Here is a 16,699-nt window from a genome sequence, read left to right as displayed (position 1 = left end):
GAGAGGGTTAACGATCGATACATAACAAGCCGCTACTACCTTGTACTAATGAAGTCGATGACCAACATGAAAGAGGCAGGGTTATTGGAGGATGATTTAGAGGAGAATTTACCCCAGAACAACCGATATCACAGCCGTCAGGGGCCCGGGGGTATGCAGACCACCACTCATGACGGGTGGGATGGGCGTCTGCGTAGTCTGAAAACCATCTATAAGGCAATTCGAGAGTGCGAGACTACATGACGACCTACTTGTGAGTCAGACCATGGAGAACCTCGCATCGATGTTTGCAATGCTTTCCCAGGAGATATATCATGTAGGATCTCTTGTTCGCCTCTGCTGATGTGATAAAATGCTTCAAGACTCAACTCAGCAGTCGCGCAAGCATAGTTCAAAGGAAAAGCATCGACTACAAAAAGCCACCTCTGACACTATTGATCCCGGTCATTTCCGTGCTGGGCTTTCGGGCTACTAGTACTGACGGTTCGTCTCCTTTAGTCCAATCTTGGGCCATGGTACGACCTTCGCGCAAAAAGTACCCAGTTGAGTGCCGCAAACAGTGCCATAACCCCAATCACAGCAGATGTATAATCTTACACGGAGTCAGTTGGCAAATACCGACCTGTAACTGTGGCAGACTTACTCATGTTTGAACCGCTTACCGGGATGACAACCGGGAAATCGTAGAAGATCAAGACCACGATAGCGAAGGCGACGGTAGAGAGGTTGACAACCCAGCCAACCGGGCTGAACAGCTTGAATGGCCTGTTGATAGGCAGATACATCGAAGACCGCCTCCTATACATCAGCAGGGCAGCTGGAATTGCATACGTAGCTTGTTGCAGGATCAGACCCGTCCCGATAAAGGCATTGAAAGCCGTCGAAGATCCGAGGAAGATGAAGCCGATGATGAATACAATGGTATTGTTGGCCAGGAGCGCCCAGACTGGAACTTGCAGAGATGGATGAACATGACCGAGAAATCTGGACCAGATCAAAGCCTCATCTCGTGCAAGTGACCACGTCAGGCGTGAAGCTGTTTGCTGAACGGCAATGAGTGCCACTGTGGCTGCTGTGAGGAGAATGGCCATGAAGATCGTGGCTGCGGTACTAGATCTGGTCGCTTGTAACCAGATCTCATAGATTGGAAACCTACGCTGCATTAGCAATCGTACTATGTACGGGGATCATATGCGTCTCCTCACCCAGTAGGGGTACCAAGTACGGCGTCGAAGTCTGCAATACAGTATGTCATTGACACCGCGAACATGAAACTTGTGATGAATCCAATTGTTAAGGTGCTGACGATAGCCCTCGGGACAACCTTCTCGGCCTGTTTGCACTCTTCGGCAAGATGGATTGCACCGTCAATGCCTGCGTACATGTAATTTGGTGATACCAGTCCCGTCAGAAAGCTGATGCCAGCAGGCCAGCCGCTTTCGTTCACAAAGTTGGTCCAAACGAACTCGCTGCTCTGCTTATGGGGTGCTCGAGCCAGGCAGGTAATGATTATCGTGACGAAACCTGTCAAGGTGATCACAACTGTCGCACGAATCAACAAAATGCTAATAGACAACAAAGACCGTGACTTACATGAAACATCATTGACCCACATGGTCTTCTTCAATGAGAAGATATTGTGCATGCAAACCAGGAAATTAACGACTTGATAAAGGAGGAAGTAATGCCAGGTTTGAGCCACGTAGTCAGGTTGATAGTGGACGACCATAGCCAGGATGACCTGCGGGACAATGATGGCGATGCCGGCTGTGGTAGCAATCCAGGCATAAGCATTGGTGATGCCGCACGCATAGCTCTATCCGCGCAATTAGCAGAGTACTAACACTTCTGGGTTCAGCAGAGCAATGAGCACCATACCAAGAAACGACTGGCCTTTGGAGGTGCCAATATAGAAGTCCAATGATACCTGCAACAAGTTCTAGTCCCGTCCAGCTCTATAAAGGCAGCGAGACTTACTGGCCCCCAGCAGTCGGATAGACCGATGCAAGCTCTCCCATAGTTAATCCGCTGCACCCGACCATGATGAAACAAACAACGACACCATAAATGAGGGTCACAGAACCCCCTTGAGCAATTGTCAAGGCCAAAGTGGCTGCCACTCCAGCCCAACTGTTGCAGATATTCCAACCAACACAGATGGTATCGAGGGGTCCAATGTCCCTCTGGGTCTCTTGACGAAGGCCCAATGCGGAGAGTTCAACCGTTCGGAATGTGCCTTGGTGCTGAGTCTCAACTGCGGTTATATGAGAAACTTGTCAGTCACCCATATCTGTTAGACTGCGTGGAAGCAGCTATAGCAAAGCCGCATGAGAGAATGGGGCTCTGTTCATACCTTGTTCAAGCCGATCGAAGGGTTGGGTTCCGTACGCATGATTTCCGACCTTCTCTGTCTCAACGGATCTCATCTTGTTGGTCTGAGGTGCTACTAGTTGATAAGGACAGGGCGCAGTTGGTGAGACAAAGGTCATTCATCAAGTCCGCGTCGAAAAACATGAGCTTCCATCGCTTTAATAGACACATGGACGAACGTTTGTAGTGCAAAGATACAGACATGCGGAATGGGCCCGTTGACCCTCCACCCCGGACCCCAGACTTGGCAGTCCTAGAAGGGAATGTTAAGTGAGTGCTCTAACCGCTCTAGGTAAGCGCTTCCGTGGGCTGCTCTGAGCCAAACTTTATTTTCCGGAAGGGGAAGCCCGGACGAAAGTGCATTCCCTTTGCCACTCCACTCAAACCAATGAATGCTCCAAGACGATGATATGTTTATCAGACGTCTACTTCTCGATCCGTTTCACATCAAAAGGAGTAATAGAGTCCCGTTCTCTGTTGCCTAAAACGACAGAGCAGGCCGGCAGCGGAATTTCGCACTGTTGCCTTCATAACCTATTTATTTCTACGCGCCCCTGCACAAGTATGTAGAAGACATTCCCTATCTCCCAGCAAGGCCACTTTATCAACAGTACCAGTACTATAATCAAAGAGGAAACATGCACAGATCACGAGAAGGTTGGCATTGGACCCCTGGTACGGGGCTCCAAGCTGGCATCCCAACAATTGCAGTGGTGGAACCGTCACACATGATTCGAAATCCCAAAGACTCGCTTGATGTGATTGTTATCGGCGCAGGATATACAGGGCTCACAGCGGCCAGAGACACATCAATTGCCGGTCAGTTTGGTTGAGCTGAAAGACCTCGTTCAACCCACCTTCCTTCTGCTAACCAACACACAGGCTTGAAAACACTGTTGCTAGAAGGCCGAGACAGAATTGGAGGCCGAACCTGGTCATCCGATATTGACGGATATCCTTACGAAATGGGAGGCACATGGGTTCATTGGTTTCAGCCACATGTCTATCGTGAACTGTCAAGGTATGGGATGAAGGACCAGCTAGTGCATTCTACCGACTACAGTAAGAAGAACAATTTCTTCACCTTCAAGACAGCCGCAGGGACCAGGAACATGAGTCACGAAGAAGAGGTGAGTCCGGCGCAGGCCTCAAGTCTTTTATGCTGACTTACCCTGTCCAGGATGCTCTTTTCGCTCGGGCAATAGAGAAATTCGTCAATGTCGACGGCAACCTTGGGAGGACCATCATGCCTTTCCCTTTTAACGCATACTGGAACGAAGATGTGTTCAAGTATTCCAACCTGTCGGTAGCAGAGAGAATAGCCCAAATAAGCCACGATCTTTCCAGCGACGAGAGGCACGCTATCGAAGCCTTTGTGCTCCTTTGCAGTGGTGGAACGAGGGAAAATTCGGCATTCCTTGACTTTCTCCGGTGGTGGGCCGCAGCCAATTACGACTACAAAACGCTTCTGGACACCATCATTGTTTTCAAGTTGAAGTGTGGTCAATCTGGCTTCGCAAGACGCTTTTTCGAGGAAGCACTGATAAGCGGCAATCTTTCATACTCTTTCAACACACCTGTGGCGGCGGTCGATTTCTCAAAAGGTTTGGTAGAAGTCAGGACAAAGGACGGCCAACGTTTTTTGGCGAAAAAGGTCATTTGCACGGCGCCGTTGAACGTACTCGAGAACATTGAATTCAACCCGCCACTGGATCAAGCGAAGCGCGAGGCTGCTGCATTGAAGCATGTCAATCAATGTGTCAAGGTCCATGCAGAAGTTAAAGACCCAGAGATGAGGTCTTGGAGCGGCGTCACGTATCCTCATAATAAACTCGTTATCGGAGTGGCAGATGGCACAACCCCGGCAGGAAAAACTCACTGTGTCTTTTTTGGATGTGATGCCAATCATATGCATGCCGATGAGGACATCGATCAGACCCTCGGGGCTATTAAGGAGTTTGGCCCTATGGAGGTTGACCGTGTTGTGAGTGTGAAATCAACTCAGGTCCCAGGGGAAGTGAAGCTGACCAGTTCCACATAGGTATTCCACAACTGGTCTAAGGATGAATTCGCCAAGGGAGCATGGTAAGGAGAATCCCCTTGACGTGACCCAGACCATCACTGCTAACAGTGTTCAGGGTGTGGTATAGGCCAGGTATGGAGGTGCAGTACCTTGAGGCTCTCAGGAGGAGGCAGGGATCCGTGCTGTTTGCTAACTCGGATTGGGCTGCGGGAGGATGGAGGAGTTTTATCGATGGCGCCATTCAATCGGGAACTGAAGCGGCATTGACAGTTCGACAGGAGCTGCAGCCAGTTTCGAGAACAAGCCATTTGTAGCGGAGGATAAGAGGGCAGTATGAGAGTTTTCATCGCCGAAGCACAAGCATACAGTACCGTATATGGCATGACATGTAGGTGTTAAGGTACCCTAAAATATCGAGCTCTTTTCCGTCACGATAATGTGACAGAAATTGAGGCTGTGCATAAAAGTGGCTGATCCTCGGGCCGCACGTGATTGTGGCGTAGTGGCGCAGTGCAACGAGTTCTCGGATGAAGGAATTCGCAAGAGACTCACTCCATTGCAACCTCCAGCACATCCGAATTCCTCGCCATCAAATGTTCTCCTCGTGTTCGCCTAATCATCCACCAATCTCGCTACACAGAGTCCTGCTCACCATGGCTCCATGTCAAAGCATGGCAGTGTTCCTCGATGCCCACAGATAAAATGCCGAAGGAGCTTATAGGTGAGTTCGTCGTGTGCTTCCGAGCCCGACATCCGTGCTGAACGACCGTATAGGTTGCCACAATTGCTCGCGGCGACGCATCAAGTGCGACCAGTCCCGTCCAAAATGCAACAAGTGCTTGCGGAAGGGTCTTGACTGCCCCGGGTACGGGATCCGATACAGGTTCAATGATGGTATAGCTTCACGCGGCAGATTTACGGGCCGCACAATTCCAATCGACCAGGCCGCAAGTACTCAAGGGCCGCTGGAGCACAGGACCACGCCGGTCCTATTGTGGCCAGATGGCACCACGACTTCGACACTCACCCAAGCCGACCCGGTGATAGAATCCCGTGGTTATGAGGACACAGAACTGCTTTCAGAAGGCGATCATAACTTGCCAACTTTGTCCGCTGACATTGCAGACATTGCAGACAGCGAGCAGCATCTATCTTTCATGAGAGCATTTACTGCGGCCTCGTCAGAGTTATTGCTCGAACCCATAGTCTGCCTTTTATGCAACTCGACACATCAGCACGGAGTCTGCCCCAATCAGGTTTCACCACCCCTCCAGCTTGTCGGTCCGCAGTATCGAGAATTATTCGCACATTTTTCATCAACAATTGCACCGGTGATGGTGGTCTTGGACGGCAAATTCAACGGCTATCGTGATCTTATACTGCCACTTGCCTTTGAAGATCATCTTGTCAGGTCTGCAGTATGCGTCGTCGCGATGCAGCACCTCGCTTATCAACAGCCGGGATTGCAGTCTCGTGCTGAAGCAGGCTTTCAGTCGATCATCTCTGAGCTGCGCATACGCACATCCACTCAAGCCGATCTCCTCGACATTTCCGCTTGGACCACGATAATTATCCTGTTAACCGGCGAGACCATCACCGGCGGTACCAACTTACCCTACTTGTTCAAGATCCTTCAGCACCTCGCCGCTGCGAACACAAGGGATGGCCGAAACAGCGTAATGCACTCATTCCTGATGGAGCAGACTCGTATGATGACTCTCTTTGCCCAGCCGCTCTTAGGAGAGAGCTCTGGGACTCTGACCCTGAGCGCCCGACCAGCAGCGTACTTTGAGTTCATCTCCAACGCAGCCATTTTTCACCCTATGCTTGCACCCCAGATCGGGTTATATAAGTCTGCCATACATATGGCCTGCAACATATACTTGAAGCGTGTCACAAGCGGTCCACCTCACAGTGAGACTGTTGCAGATCTCGCTCGCCTGAAAGGTCTGTGTGAACGGATTCAACCCACTACACCAGGACATCATACGCTTGTCTGGGTCTACTTTATCGCCGCAGCGGAGAGTTCGACACTGGAACATCGCGACTTCTTCACTATGCGACTGCAAGAGGTCTTCTCGCGCACCCGATTCCATAACATCCCGACTGCACTTGCAGCGTTGCAGGAGTTCTGGAAGGTCCAATCGGAGAGAAGGTGGACTGAGATTCTACCAGAAGTCATGCCTGTCTTCATAATCTGACAAGGGTCAGAAGGTCTTCTACTACACCCCGCTTTGAATTCCAAGGTAGTCTGCGATAATGTGAAGAGGCTGCATCCTTACGCTGACGTCAAGTCAAATGGGCTGTCTGTCGAGGTCTTCCTCGTCGGAATTTACGCAATCACCGCCTACTCCCCCGTCATTAGGAAAATCAGTTTACACGTGAGACTTTGCACTTCAAAGCGCCCTTCGAAGTTTAGATTTTGCACTTGTGTGTGCATTCAAGGTTTCGATTATTTCTGGCATGAAAGAGGTCTACCTGCAACTCGCCATGTTTAAGAGCCAATGAGCGGGGCAACAGGAATCACGCAGTCTCATAGAGGCACTCCATCGTACCAAGTCTTTACCCCTCCTTGTAAACCCTGTAATGGGAGGACAAATCGACGATAGCTACGAAATCATCCCACTTTCCAAACGATATACCTTCATCTTCTTAAATTTTGTACTGTGGGACCGCGTCGGAGCCTTGAGCCCTTTTTCTTCTCCCAGCCTCGTCATCTGCCACTTCCAACCTTGTCTGCCAACTTTTAGATTCAACAATACATTCGGTTAAACCCGTTGTGAATCTGATCAAATTCACCGGAATGGAGCCTACACCAATGGATCCCGAGGTGGTCACTGGCAGATCGCGCATTGCTATCCTCGGTGCTGGAAGCGTAGGCTCAGCAATAGCACTCTGCCTTATCTTGAACCCAGTTGCAAGCGAGATTCTTCTGGTTGACCCGAATACCAAACAACGAGATGCGCAAGTCAGAGACCTCGAAGATACCACCACTTATCATGGCGCTGTTGGGTTCGTTAAATTGATGCGTGGCCCGACGCTCGACTAACTAATCAATCGACAGTGGCGGCGGAGTCAGAATACGGTCTGCAACACACAGGGAGGCTGGACAATGCGATATCGTGGTCATCAGCGCGGGTGCAAAACAGAGACAAGGTAGCGACGCCATTTGCTGAATTCCATGCTAATGTCCACTGATCATAACCTCTTCTAGGCGAATCACGGACCGATTTACTGGGTCGTAACCTGGCAATTCTGAAGTCTGCTACAGATGATATGAAACCATTCCGCGAGGACACAGTCATTCTTCTCGTGGCAAATCCTGTGGACATACTAACCTACTTCTGCCAGAAGTTCTCCGGGCTACCTCAAGGTCAGATCATCGGCAGCGGGACTTTCCTCGACACTGCAAGACTGAGAGGCATCCTGGCTGCAAAGCTGGGAGTCGACGCAGGCAGCGTCGATGCCTATGTCCTTGGTGAACATGGAGAATCACAGATGGTATGACGTCACGGACCAAAGACCACCTCGGTGTTGTTGAGCTGATCAGAAGCTACAGGTTGCTTGGTCTTGCGTCACCATCGGTGCCGTGCCGCTGGATCATTGTCTGCCACCAGGAGCGTTCATTGACCGCAAGGCCGTTGCGTTGGAGACAAAAGACAAGGCAGCAAAGATCATTGAAGCCAAAGGGGCGACAGCTTACGGCATCGGCGCTCTGAGCGCGGCTATCTGCAAATCGATTCTATTTGATCAACGAAATGTTCGTCCCATTTCTCACTGGGTTGACCAGCTAGGATGCTGCTTGAGTTTACCGGTCGTCCTAGGACGACGGGGAATAGTCAGATCCCTCAGCATCCCCCTGAATCAAGAGGAGAGGATGCTTCTAGTCAAGAGTGCCGACGCCTTGAAAAAGCTGATTCAAGAAGCGGAAGCGACTCAGCTGTAGCGGCCAAAGATTACCGCGACCTGCACTGACCAACTCTCATTTCCTTTGCCTGCGAGGTAATCTGCGCTTAACGCTCAGCCAGCACCAAAGAAGCCTGGAGCGTTTCGAAAAGACAAATGGAGGAGCTTCTGACATGACAGCTTCGGTGGAGGTGTTTATGGAAGCACGAAAGAGGCGGTTTGGGCAGTGTGTATCGTTCAAGGTGGATTCGTCTGAAACTGACAATATTTCCCTCACGATGCACAGAGGCCTGTCATTGTCATAATTCTCCACGGGAATGCGATAAAGATTTGTATTTCGGGGTTCGTACAGGGGCGTATTGTTTTGACCGAAGTGGTTCTGGTGGTGAAATTGGGTTATTAAGGCCTTATCGAATTCCTTGAAGCTAGTGCTTTGATGGTGGGATACAAGGCGCGGCGATTATTCGTGCTACCTCCAAGCTTTTCAGTACTCATTCTTTATCTGCGTGCACAAGATGGTGAAGAAAGTAGTTCCTCAATTGATCCCAGTAAGAACGTTCTGTGCGCACTCAACCACCACGGAGCCCATGCGGTCTCCCCACTGCAACGCACCACACTAAAGAGTATGTGTGTGGACCGCTCTCCCAGAGGTGTTTGACTGTTCCCTTAGTGTTCCAGCCCTCGCAATACCCTACAGTCCTGCTTTGGCTGATCCGCCTAATGTAACCTACAAGCGTTGTAATCGCAATAACAAGAGAAAACTTTGTTCTGGCTATGTCGAAGTTTCACTCCTTGCCACCGCCTCTCTCGTTACCTTGGCCTCTATTTAAGCGAAGAAGGCCACACGTTAATACCGAATGGCGTGATATCTAACGTAGTTGCAAACGAGGGACGGTGGAGCGTGCTCTAGAACACATTGCTGGAACAAATAGTTGCGGACCATATGAAACGGAGTGTTTCCATTCGAGCTGTAGCCGATGTGGAGCATGTACCCAACTATTGCGAGCAGTTTCAACACATATCCAGTGAATGCAGCCGAGGAATGTGGTCAAGGCCGTTCATCTGACATGTCATGGGTGCTCGGCAAATGCAGAGGTATCCGGCGATCATTGTACCAATCCAAAGTTTGTTCGAAGTTTCTGCATCTGTGGTTCGTGTAGAAGTCAGGTATATACTCTGCCATGGGAAATTCAGGCGTTGACGCGTTGAAGGTTATGAGTGTGAGATCACTCGTGCATTGCAGACTGATGCGGAGCATGTCGATACAATGATCTGCATGCGTACTTAGTGTCGCTCTTTGGCGAGAACGGCTCGACTTACCAAGGTGCTCCTGGATCATATGAGGTGTTGTCTTGAACATAATCTCTTTGTCGGCGTAATATTCGAAATGAGTCGCTTTCCGCAGAAGATTCTGGTACATTGGTTACATAAACACTCTTCGACAGCCAATGATGAGAAAGCTCACCAGGCAGTGTAACTGGTGGAAAACCTCTAGATTGGCAGCATACTGGCCGCCTTTGTCGTCGGGGTATCTGATTGAAGACTCCAAGGATTTCCCAACCTTGACAACTTCAGAGGCTGAAATGGGAAATGGGTCCTCTATTTGGACTTAATGTAAGTGCACGTCAACGTCTCTGGGTTGGTGGAGATAGTAAGCATACCTGGAGTGATTCTGTCCCACGCGGCATCACGCTCAGGGCTTGGGGGACCACGAAATCCACCATTGTCGTTAAACAGCTCGCCGTGGAACATGACCTCCTGATAGGTGCCCACAGAGAAGAGCGCCGGAGCTAGACTTCTTAGCAGACTGGTCGAATAGGTCCCATTAGATGTCCTTACAGTATGTAGACAGCTGTCTGCTACAGTGTTGGTCGCTCCCCAAGAAAGATATAAGGCCATATGTATAGGTCAAAAGAGCAGCGAAACCCACGAGGACATAGGCGCAGATTATTATCGATATGCAGACCTGTCTATTCGTTTGTTTCTTGACATTTTGTGTCGTGTAGAGGAATGGAGTGGATTGATTGTCCGAATGAAAAGGTATCTCTAAGGAAAGCTCAACTGGCTTCATGGTTTGGTCGTGGGCAGGAGTCGAAAAAGGTCCAGAATCTTGATGCACATACGTCCCACTGCTCGCGACGCAAAATCTAGTTTATACTCTTCACACCTCTTGTCGGTGACAATGGACATGCACATAGAGAGCTCCTCTCAGCTCCCGACGCCTGGAATTCGCATGACTGTGCCACATTGTCGCATCACTGTGTCTCTCGTTGGAATATGCCGCGGACTTGTCAGTAATATTTCGACAAAGAGTGGCCGAACAAGCATTCGAAGACGCAGAGAAATGTTCTGGAATCCTTGGGAGGAGGGACAAGGAATGCGATGTGACTATCGGATAATAGGGTAAATTGTCAGCTGAGCATTCTGCGATGATATCGTCATGGCTGGTGCAACCCCAGGCCTCGCATGGGCTTGGCACCTTGGCTCTCTTGGCATCACAAAGATCTTGGCATATTGGCATCTTTGCGATTGGTTGCGACGGAAGCGAACGAGGCTGGTATTCCTCCACTCAGCCCGCTACAACGAAACGTTCACTCTCGCGTTGATCGTGCAATTCAATCTTCGCAAACTTTGCAGGTACCTCATGGTAGTTGAGAGGTCTCGCCATCATGGATTCCACTCCTCATGCGACCTCTGCAATTGCTGGGCAAACGTCCTTCTTGATACCACAAAACCTACTTGGCAGTTCCAACTTGAATGGAAAATCAAAGCAGTGTATATCGAAAGCAAGTCGTCTGGAGAGGGAGATGAAAGGCTATAAGTAGAGACATCCTTCCTCTCTCTCAACAATTACTTCTCATACGCACCAACAAGCAAAGGCACCAAAACATTCATTATTCACGTTCCAACCAGAGGCAACCTCTTACAACAAAACAAACAAACACTTTTCCACAATGAAGACCGGAGTCATTCTCTCAGCCCTTGCCGGCGTTCTTTTTTCTCAAACACTCGCTGCTCCTCTTGCTCCCGCGGAGCTCGCTCGCGAGGCTCAGAACCAAGAGCTCTCCAATGCTGGAACTCCCATTGCCATACGACTTGCTGGAACTCCAGTTGGTACTCCAATTGCCAAAACACCTGCTGTAACTCCAGTTGGTACTCCAACTGCCAAAAGACTTGCCGGGACTCCAGTCGGTACTCCTATCGCCCTTCCGCTTGGTACTCCCAATGGAGCAGCCGATGGAGAACTGGCAGCCAACAAAGTCTTCAGACGCGAGTCACAAGAGGATGCTCTGTCGCCATCCGTCTTCGCGTTCGCATACTTACAGCCTGCCGAGGAGAATAGCAGCGACCTCATCACTGCCAACAAGATCTTTCTAGCTGACGGCGAATCCACGGCCAATAAGGTCTTCAAACGTGACCTTCGGCTTGCAAATGATCCAGCTGATGCTCTCTCCCCGTCTGTCTTCGCGTTTGCGTATGTTCAGTCTGCGGATGAGAATGACAGCGACCTCATCACTGCCAACAAGGTCTTCAAGAGGGGTCTCATCATTGCCAGCAACCCTGCCGATGGCGAGGCATCGGTTAATAAGATCTCTCAAGCCGACGGCGAGGCATTGGCGAACAGGATATTCCTTGCCGATGGCGAGTCATCTGTCAACAAGGCTTTTCTAGCTGAGGGCCAGGCTTCGGCTAATAAGGTCCTCAAAAGACGTCTCATACTCGCCAGCGACCCGGCCGATGGCCCGGTCTCAGCCAACAAGGTCTTTCTAGCTGACGGCGAGGTATCGGCTAACAAAGTCGCCAAGAGAGGTCTCATCCTCACCGACGATGACTCGAACAGCGCGGGTTTCTACTCGATCTACTGGAATGCGGCAAGTGACGAATCCCAAGATGCCACTGCTACTCTTCGGGGAGCTACCGCTGGTGCTGGTCCCATCGCTCTCCCGCTTCTCGCGAATTAAGCACGGGGTGCAACGATATCAGGCACAAAATATCAGAAGGCCTCAACAAAGGAATCTGTGGTGATAGACGTAAACCCAGCCTTTTGTTTCTCTGGAAGAACAATTGGCGAGCATCAAAATCTGGCGATGTAAAGGGACAACGAAAATCAGGGGACTTTTCAACTCGAGATCATCATTGCTGTGATATAGCAATGGTCATGGGAGAAGGAAGCTGAAATACAAACTCTCGTTAAGTATTTGAAAATTGCTGAATTAGTTAGTTTATCAGAATGCATTGCTTGGCTCTTAATCCCTCAGCCCCCGGTGTTTATAACAGTGAACCAAGGTAACCCTGATTGATATACACAAGAGATCGTTTTGCAGAGACAAGTCTTCCCGATGGACTGTCTGTGGTTGTCCAAGCCAGCGCCATGTAGAGGGCGAAACAAAAACGGACAGTAGATACTTTGTGGTCCGTCCTCAGGCGAGGTGTTAGGAATCATGTCACCTCTATGTTACCGGCTCTGGCCAGCTCCATCTCACTATGACGGTGCCAGGGGGGTTCTTGCGCACAGGATCGTTTGGGGGAGGCTGTGGACCAGGCTCAACACGGGCATCGAAGATCTTTCAGGTATGCTGTACCATCCTCCAAAATATCCAGCTGCTCCTTCTCACGTGCATCATATTTTGGCCTGACATCGCGAACTCCCGCAACTTGAAACGGATGCTGGAGGGAAAGAGCTTCGGGCTTGGTCGAGGCTTCAGACCAGGGTCCATGAGTTTGTCTCCTTATTTTGGAAAACGAGAGACGAACAGGAGGCTCAGCTAGGCTCCTCCGGCACATCCAACTGGTCTTCCTTCATTGTGAAGAATGGCAGCCAGACTCAAAGCTACGAGAAATCTCAGCATTGAATGGAAAAGCAACTAGATCTCCAACATAAGAATCAGGGAGAATGCGTTGTAGTCAATGATCGTGCAACTTCTTTCCCTTTTGCGTTGCCTCGGCTAAGAGTCAGCAGTCTTTCAAAGTGGAAAGGCAGACTTAAGGCCGAGCAATTTGTTCTCGACTCGCGATCCATCTAACGCAAAGAGCAGGACTACACTGTTCAGTGCTCAAAGAGCTCCGCCACAAAATGGAGCCTGATGGGAAATTTGTGGCATATCCATTGCCAGCAGGAATTTGACTGGAAACTCCAGTATTTCAGGTTCGTTGCCAGTTTGTCCACCTGAGGTCTTATTGAGACATACAGCGAGGACCTTGCTCTTCCTCTTAAGCCTTCTAGATCACCCGTCCTCACCGGCACTAGCATTGTCAATCGCGATTTGACGCGCTCGCGACAAGTGATCGCACCTTTTGGCAGCTAACGCAACTTCTGCCACAAACGTAGAGGAGCAACCTTGGGTGGCTAAGTATGTTGTGAAGTCCACGTCGGCGGGAGATAAATCCCTCGTTCTACCGCTCTAGCCTCAGAACCCTGGTGTTGCCCTCGAAAATTTTCCAGGTACTGATACGAGGTATGGCTGACATGCAGAGTTGCGAGTGCGGCTGCCGTGCAAGAAAAGGTTACAGGAAAGTGAAAGATGGAGGATGAGAACGGCTTTGACTCGGATCAAGAGGACTATATGTCAACGAGGATTTCGAACCCCCTGGCCTCGCCAAGAGATAGAGCGAGCTGGCCATTCTCGCACGGAAGAAAGGGGCAACTTGTTGACTTGTCACAACAAAATGTCGGTGCCAAAGAGGTAGCCATCGGACGTGGCCGGCGAATAAAGTCGACAAGAGAGCTTGGAAGGAATTTTGTTCTGCCGCAGGTTGTCTGGTCAATCAGATTAGAGATCGAGCCTGTTTGCCTGAGTCGGGTGCTTCACCCCTAACAGGTCTAGTACAGTCGACAGTTGCCAAGGAAGCTTAACTCCCTATTTCGCTCATGGCCCGCCGTTGCCACGGCTGAACTCTCAAATCGTGGATACAAACCCCTCGTTTGTAGGTGCCGTCCCGACATCAAAGAGAAGGGAAGAGTGTAACCTGAGACGAGCTCATCCAAATATCCGACAAATAGCTGCCACATATCGCTGGGGAATAGTATTGTCCAGAAATGCCCATCATGTTGCCGCCGATAAGTACATTCGCTGAACGGATGCTACCATCCTCGTCCTTCTTTCGCCATCTCGTCCTTCGCCCCTACCAGCCTGTGAAATGGCACCTCGTCATACCGCTGTACCTATAAAGACCTTCAGACGCCCACGGACTCGGTCAGAGATACACCACTCCTCATACTCACATTTCTCTCCACTGGTCCCTCACCATGCCTGTTGACAACGCTGAGACTGCCAGGGCCGGTGGTCTGCAACACCTGGAGGCCGACAATGGCCGTCAAGGCACCACCACCAAGAATGAAGTTGTGCAGTTCGTTCGCCGCCACTCAGAATATGACAATGCTCCTACACAAGAGGAGCTTCATGGACCCAATGCTCTTCGCCGAGTTGCCGCGCCCATTCCATGGTCAGTGTACACGGTCGCCTTTGTGGAGCTTTGCGAGCGTTTCTCCTACTACGGAACCCAGATTGTTTGTATGCCTCAAAAATGAAATATCTGCTGTTTTTACAGGCCACTAAACATCCATTCCAGACTCCAACTTTGTGAACCACTCTCTTCCACTCTCCGCGCCGAATGGTACCTGGGGCTGGTGGTGGCTCCGACCAGGGTATCTCTGGTGCTCTGGGTCAAGGTCCTCGGACCGCCAATGGCATCAATACCTTCAACACCTTCTGGGTGTATTGTGTGCCCCTTCTTGGTGCCTACAGTAAGTCCCCTTTCGCTGGTGTCACCATAGGCTTTTCATGCCCCGGCCACTCAAGATTTCAGGGCGAGGCTAACTCGAGACAGTGGCCGATGAACACTGGGGAAGATACAAGACCATCTGCGTGTCTATTGCTATTGCTATCATCGGTCACATCGTCCTCGTTATTTCTGCTATCCCACCAGTCATCACCAACACCACCGCTTGCTATGCCGTTTTTATGCTCGGTCTGATCATCATGGGATTTGGGACTGGTAGTTTCAAACCCAATATCTCGCCTTTGATCGTCGAACAAATCGATGTGACCAGAGTCTTTGTCAAGACGTTGTCCTCCGGAGAACGCGTGATTGTAGATCCCATCATCACGCAGAGCAGGATATATCATTACTTCTACCTCTTCATCAACATTGGCGCACTTGTTGGCCAAATTGGCATGGTATGTTCCCCTCTGAGAACTGTGCTTGCCATCCAAAGCTCACCATTATGCCTAGGTCTACGCCGAGAAATATGTGGGGTTCTGGCTTTCGTTCCTGCTCCCTCTCCTAGCCTTCCTAACGACTCCTTTTGTCATGTGGTGGGGACGCAACCGCTATCAGCAAAGACCACCAGCTGGATCCGTCGTAACCAAGGCCGCCCGCTGCCTCGTCTACGGAATGAAGGGTCGCTGGTCTTTCAACCCAGTCACCATGTGGAAGCATACCAGCAACGGTTCGATTTGGGAAGCAGTGAAGCCTTCCAATATTCAGCCCTCCCAACGGCCCGTGTGGATGACGTTTGATGATGCTTGGGTGGACGAAGTCCGCCGTGGCTTTGCTGCCTGCGCGGTCTTCTGTTACTACCCGCTTTACTGGCTTGCATACGGTCAATTGACCAACAACTTTACTGCTCAAGCAGGCACAATGAAGCTGAACGGTGTGCCCAACGAGTAAGTTCATCTTCTGCCCTGTTATGTGGTGCATCTGCACACATGCTGACTGGAGTTTCTTGTAGTGTTGTCAACAACCTCGACCCTTTCGCCCTGATTATCTTCATCCCCCTCTGCGACTCGTTCCTCTACCCTGGTCTGCGAAAATTGGGCTTCAACTTCACTGCACTGAAAAAAATTACTGCGGGCTTTTGGCTTGCGGCGGCAGCCATGATATGGGCTGCAGTTGTTCAGTTTTACATCTATAAGAAATCACCATGCGGGTACCAGGCCAACAGCTGCTTCAATGACGATGGCTCTGTCAACCCGGCGCCTCTCAACGTCTGGATTCAAACGGGTTGCTATGTTCTCATTGCCCTCTCCGAGATCTTCGCGTCGATCACATCCCTGGAGTATGCATATTCCAAAGCGCCCAAGAATATGCGCTCTCTAGTTCAGGCTATCGCTCTCTTCACAAACGCCATCTCGGCTGCTATCGCCGAGGCTTTGAATCGTCTTTCGGGTGATCCGTTGCTGGTCTGGAACTACGGTGTGTTTGCTGTGGTTGCCTTTGTTGGTGGCTGCTTGTTCATCTGGCAATTCTGGTCGCTTGACCAGCAGGAGGATGAACTCAACTCGTTACCCGAGGGTTTTGTGGTGGCGCAAAAGGATGTCGAGGAGGTCTCGATCAGTGAGCCTCTACCGCATACAATCGACGAGAAGAAATAAACTGGACATGGGCAAGTTAGATAGT

The 16,699-nt window shown here is 50.4% G+C and overlaps 7 protein-coding genes across 7 annotated transcripts; 5 read left to right on the top strand and 2 right to left on the bottom strand.

The window, feature by feature from the left end:
• Nucleotides 1-494: 494 nt before the first annotated feature.
• Z517_05753 (uncharacterized protein) lies at nucleotides 495-2,426 on the bottom strand (the record flags this gene model as incomplete). Its single annotated transcript, XM_013431079.1, has 7 exons — nucleotides 495-592; nucleotides 644-1,152; nucleotides 1,206-1,542; nucleotides 1,594-1,816; nucleotides 1,879-1,927; nucleotides 1,978-2,254; nucleotides 2,354-2,426. 7 exons carry the CDS (start codon nucleotides 2,424-2,426, stop codon nucleotides 495-497), a joined length of 1,566 nt encoding a protein of 521 aa, XP_013286533.1.
• A 582-nt stretch (nucleotides 2,427-3,008) lies between these two features.
• Nucleotides 3,009-4,707, top strand: Z517_05752 (uncharacterized protein; the record flags this gene model as incomplete). The annotated part of the gene is made up of 5 exons (XM_013431078.1): nucleotides 3,009-3,189; nucleotides 3,253-3,500; nucleotides 3,551-4,354; nucleotides 4,412-4,455; nucleotides 4,509-4,707. 5 exons carry the CDS (start codon nucleotides 3,009-3,011, stop codon nucleotides 4,705-4,707), a joined length of 1,476 nt encoding a protein of 491 aa, XP_013286532.1.
• Nucleotides 4,708-5,095: 388 nt separating this feature from the next.
• Z517_05751 (uncharacterized protein) lies at nucleotides 5,096-6,594 on the top strand (the record flags this gene model as incomplete). Its single annotated transcript, XM_013431077.1, has 2 exons — nucleotides 5,096-5,114; nucleotides 5,168-6,594. 2 exons carry the CDS (start codon nucleotides 5,096-5,098, stop codon nucleotides 6,592-6,594), a joined length of 1,446 nt encoding a protein of 481 aa, XP_013286531.1.
• Nucleotides 6,595-7,196: 602 nt separating this feature from the next.
• Nucleotides 7,197-8,339, top strand: Z517_05750 (L-lactate dehydrogenase; the record flags this gene model as incomplete). Its single annotated transcript, XM_013431076.1, has 4 exons — nucleotides 7,197-7,405; nucleotides 7,458-7,549; nucleotides 7,608-7,894; nucleotides 7,953-8,339. The coding sequence occupies 4 exons, from the start codon at nucleotides 7,197-7,199 to the stop codon at nucleotides 8,337-8,339; spliced, it is 975 nt and encodes a 324-aa protein (XP_013286530.1).
• A 1,008-nt stretch (nucleotides 8,340-9,347) lies between these two features.
• Nucleotides 9,348-10,198, bottom strand: Z517_05749 (uncharacterized protein; the record flags this gene model as incomplete). The annotated part of the gene is made up of 4 exons (XM_013431075.1): nucleotides 9,348-9,571; nucleotides 9,620-9,710; nucleotides 9,765-9,898; nucleotides 9,961-10,198. 4 exons carry the CDS (start codon nucleotides 10,196-10,198, stop codon nucleotides 9,348-9,350), a joined length of 687 nt encoding a protein of 228 aa, XP_013286529.1.
• A 1,055-nt stretch (nucleotides 10,199-11,253) lies between these two features.
• On the top strand, nucleotides 11,254-12,261 carry Z517_05748 (uncharacterized protein; the record flags this gene model as incomplete). The annotated part of the gene is made up of 1 exon (XM_013431074.1): nucleotides 11,254-12,261. The coding sequence occupies one exon, from the start codon at nucleotides 11,254-11,256 to the stop codon at nucleotides 12,259-12,261; it is 1,008 nt and encodes a 335-aa protein (XP_013286528.1).
• A 2,285-nt stretch (nucleotides 12,262-14,546) lies between these two features.
• Z517_05747 (uncharacterized protein) lies at nucleotides 14,547-16,674 on the top strand (the record flags this gene model as incomplete). Its single annotated transcript, XM_013431073.1, has 6 exons — nucleotides 14,547-14,811; nucleotides 14,870-14,914; nucleotides 14,970-15,044; nucleotides 15,128-15,477; nucleotides 15,533-15,966; nucleotides 16,032-16,674. The coding sequence occupies 6 exons, from the start codon at nucleotides 14,547-14,549 to the stop codon at nucleotides 16,672-16,674; spliced, it is 1,812 nt and encodes a 603-aa protein (XP_013286527.1).
• Between the last annotated feature and the right edge of the window lie 25 nt (nucleotides 16,675-16,699).

This window comes from Fonsecaea pedrosoi (genome assembly GCF_000835455.1).
Source record: "Fonsecaea pedrosoi CBS 271.37 unplaced genomic scaffold supercont1.3, whole genome shotgun sequence".
Lineage (NCBI taxonomy): Eukaryota > Fungi > Ascomycota > Eurotiomycetes > Chaetothyriales > Herpotrichiellaceae > Fonsecaea > Fonsecaea pedrosoi.
Note: the sequence above shows the minus strand (reverse complement) of the source record. Positions and strands in the feature narration are given on the sequence as shown.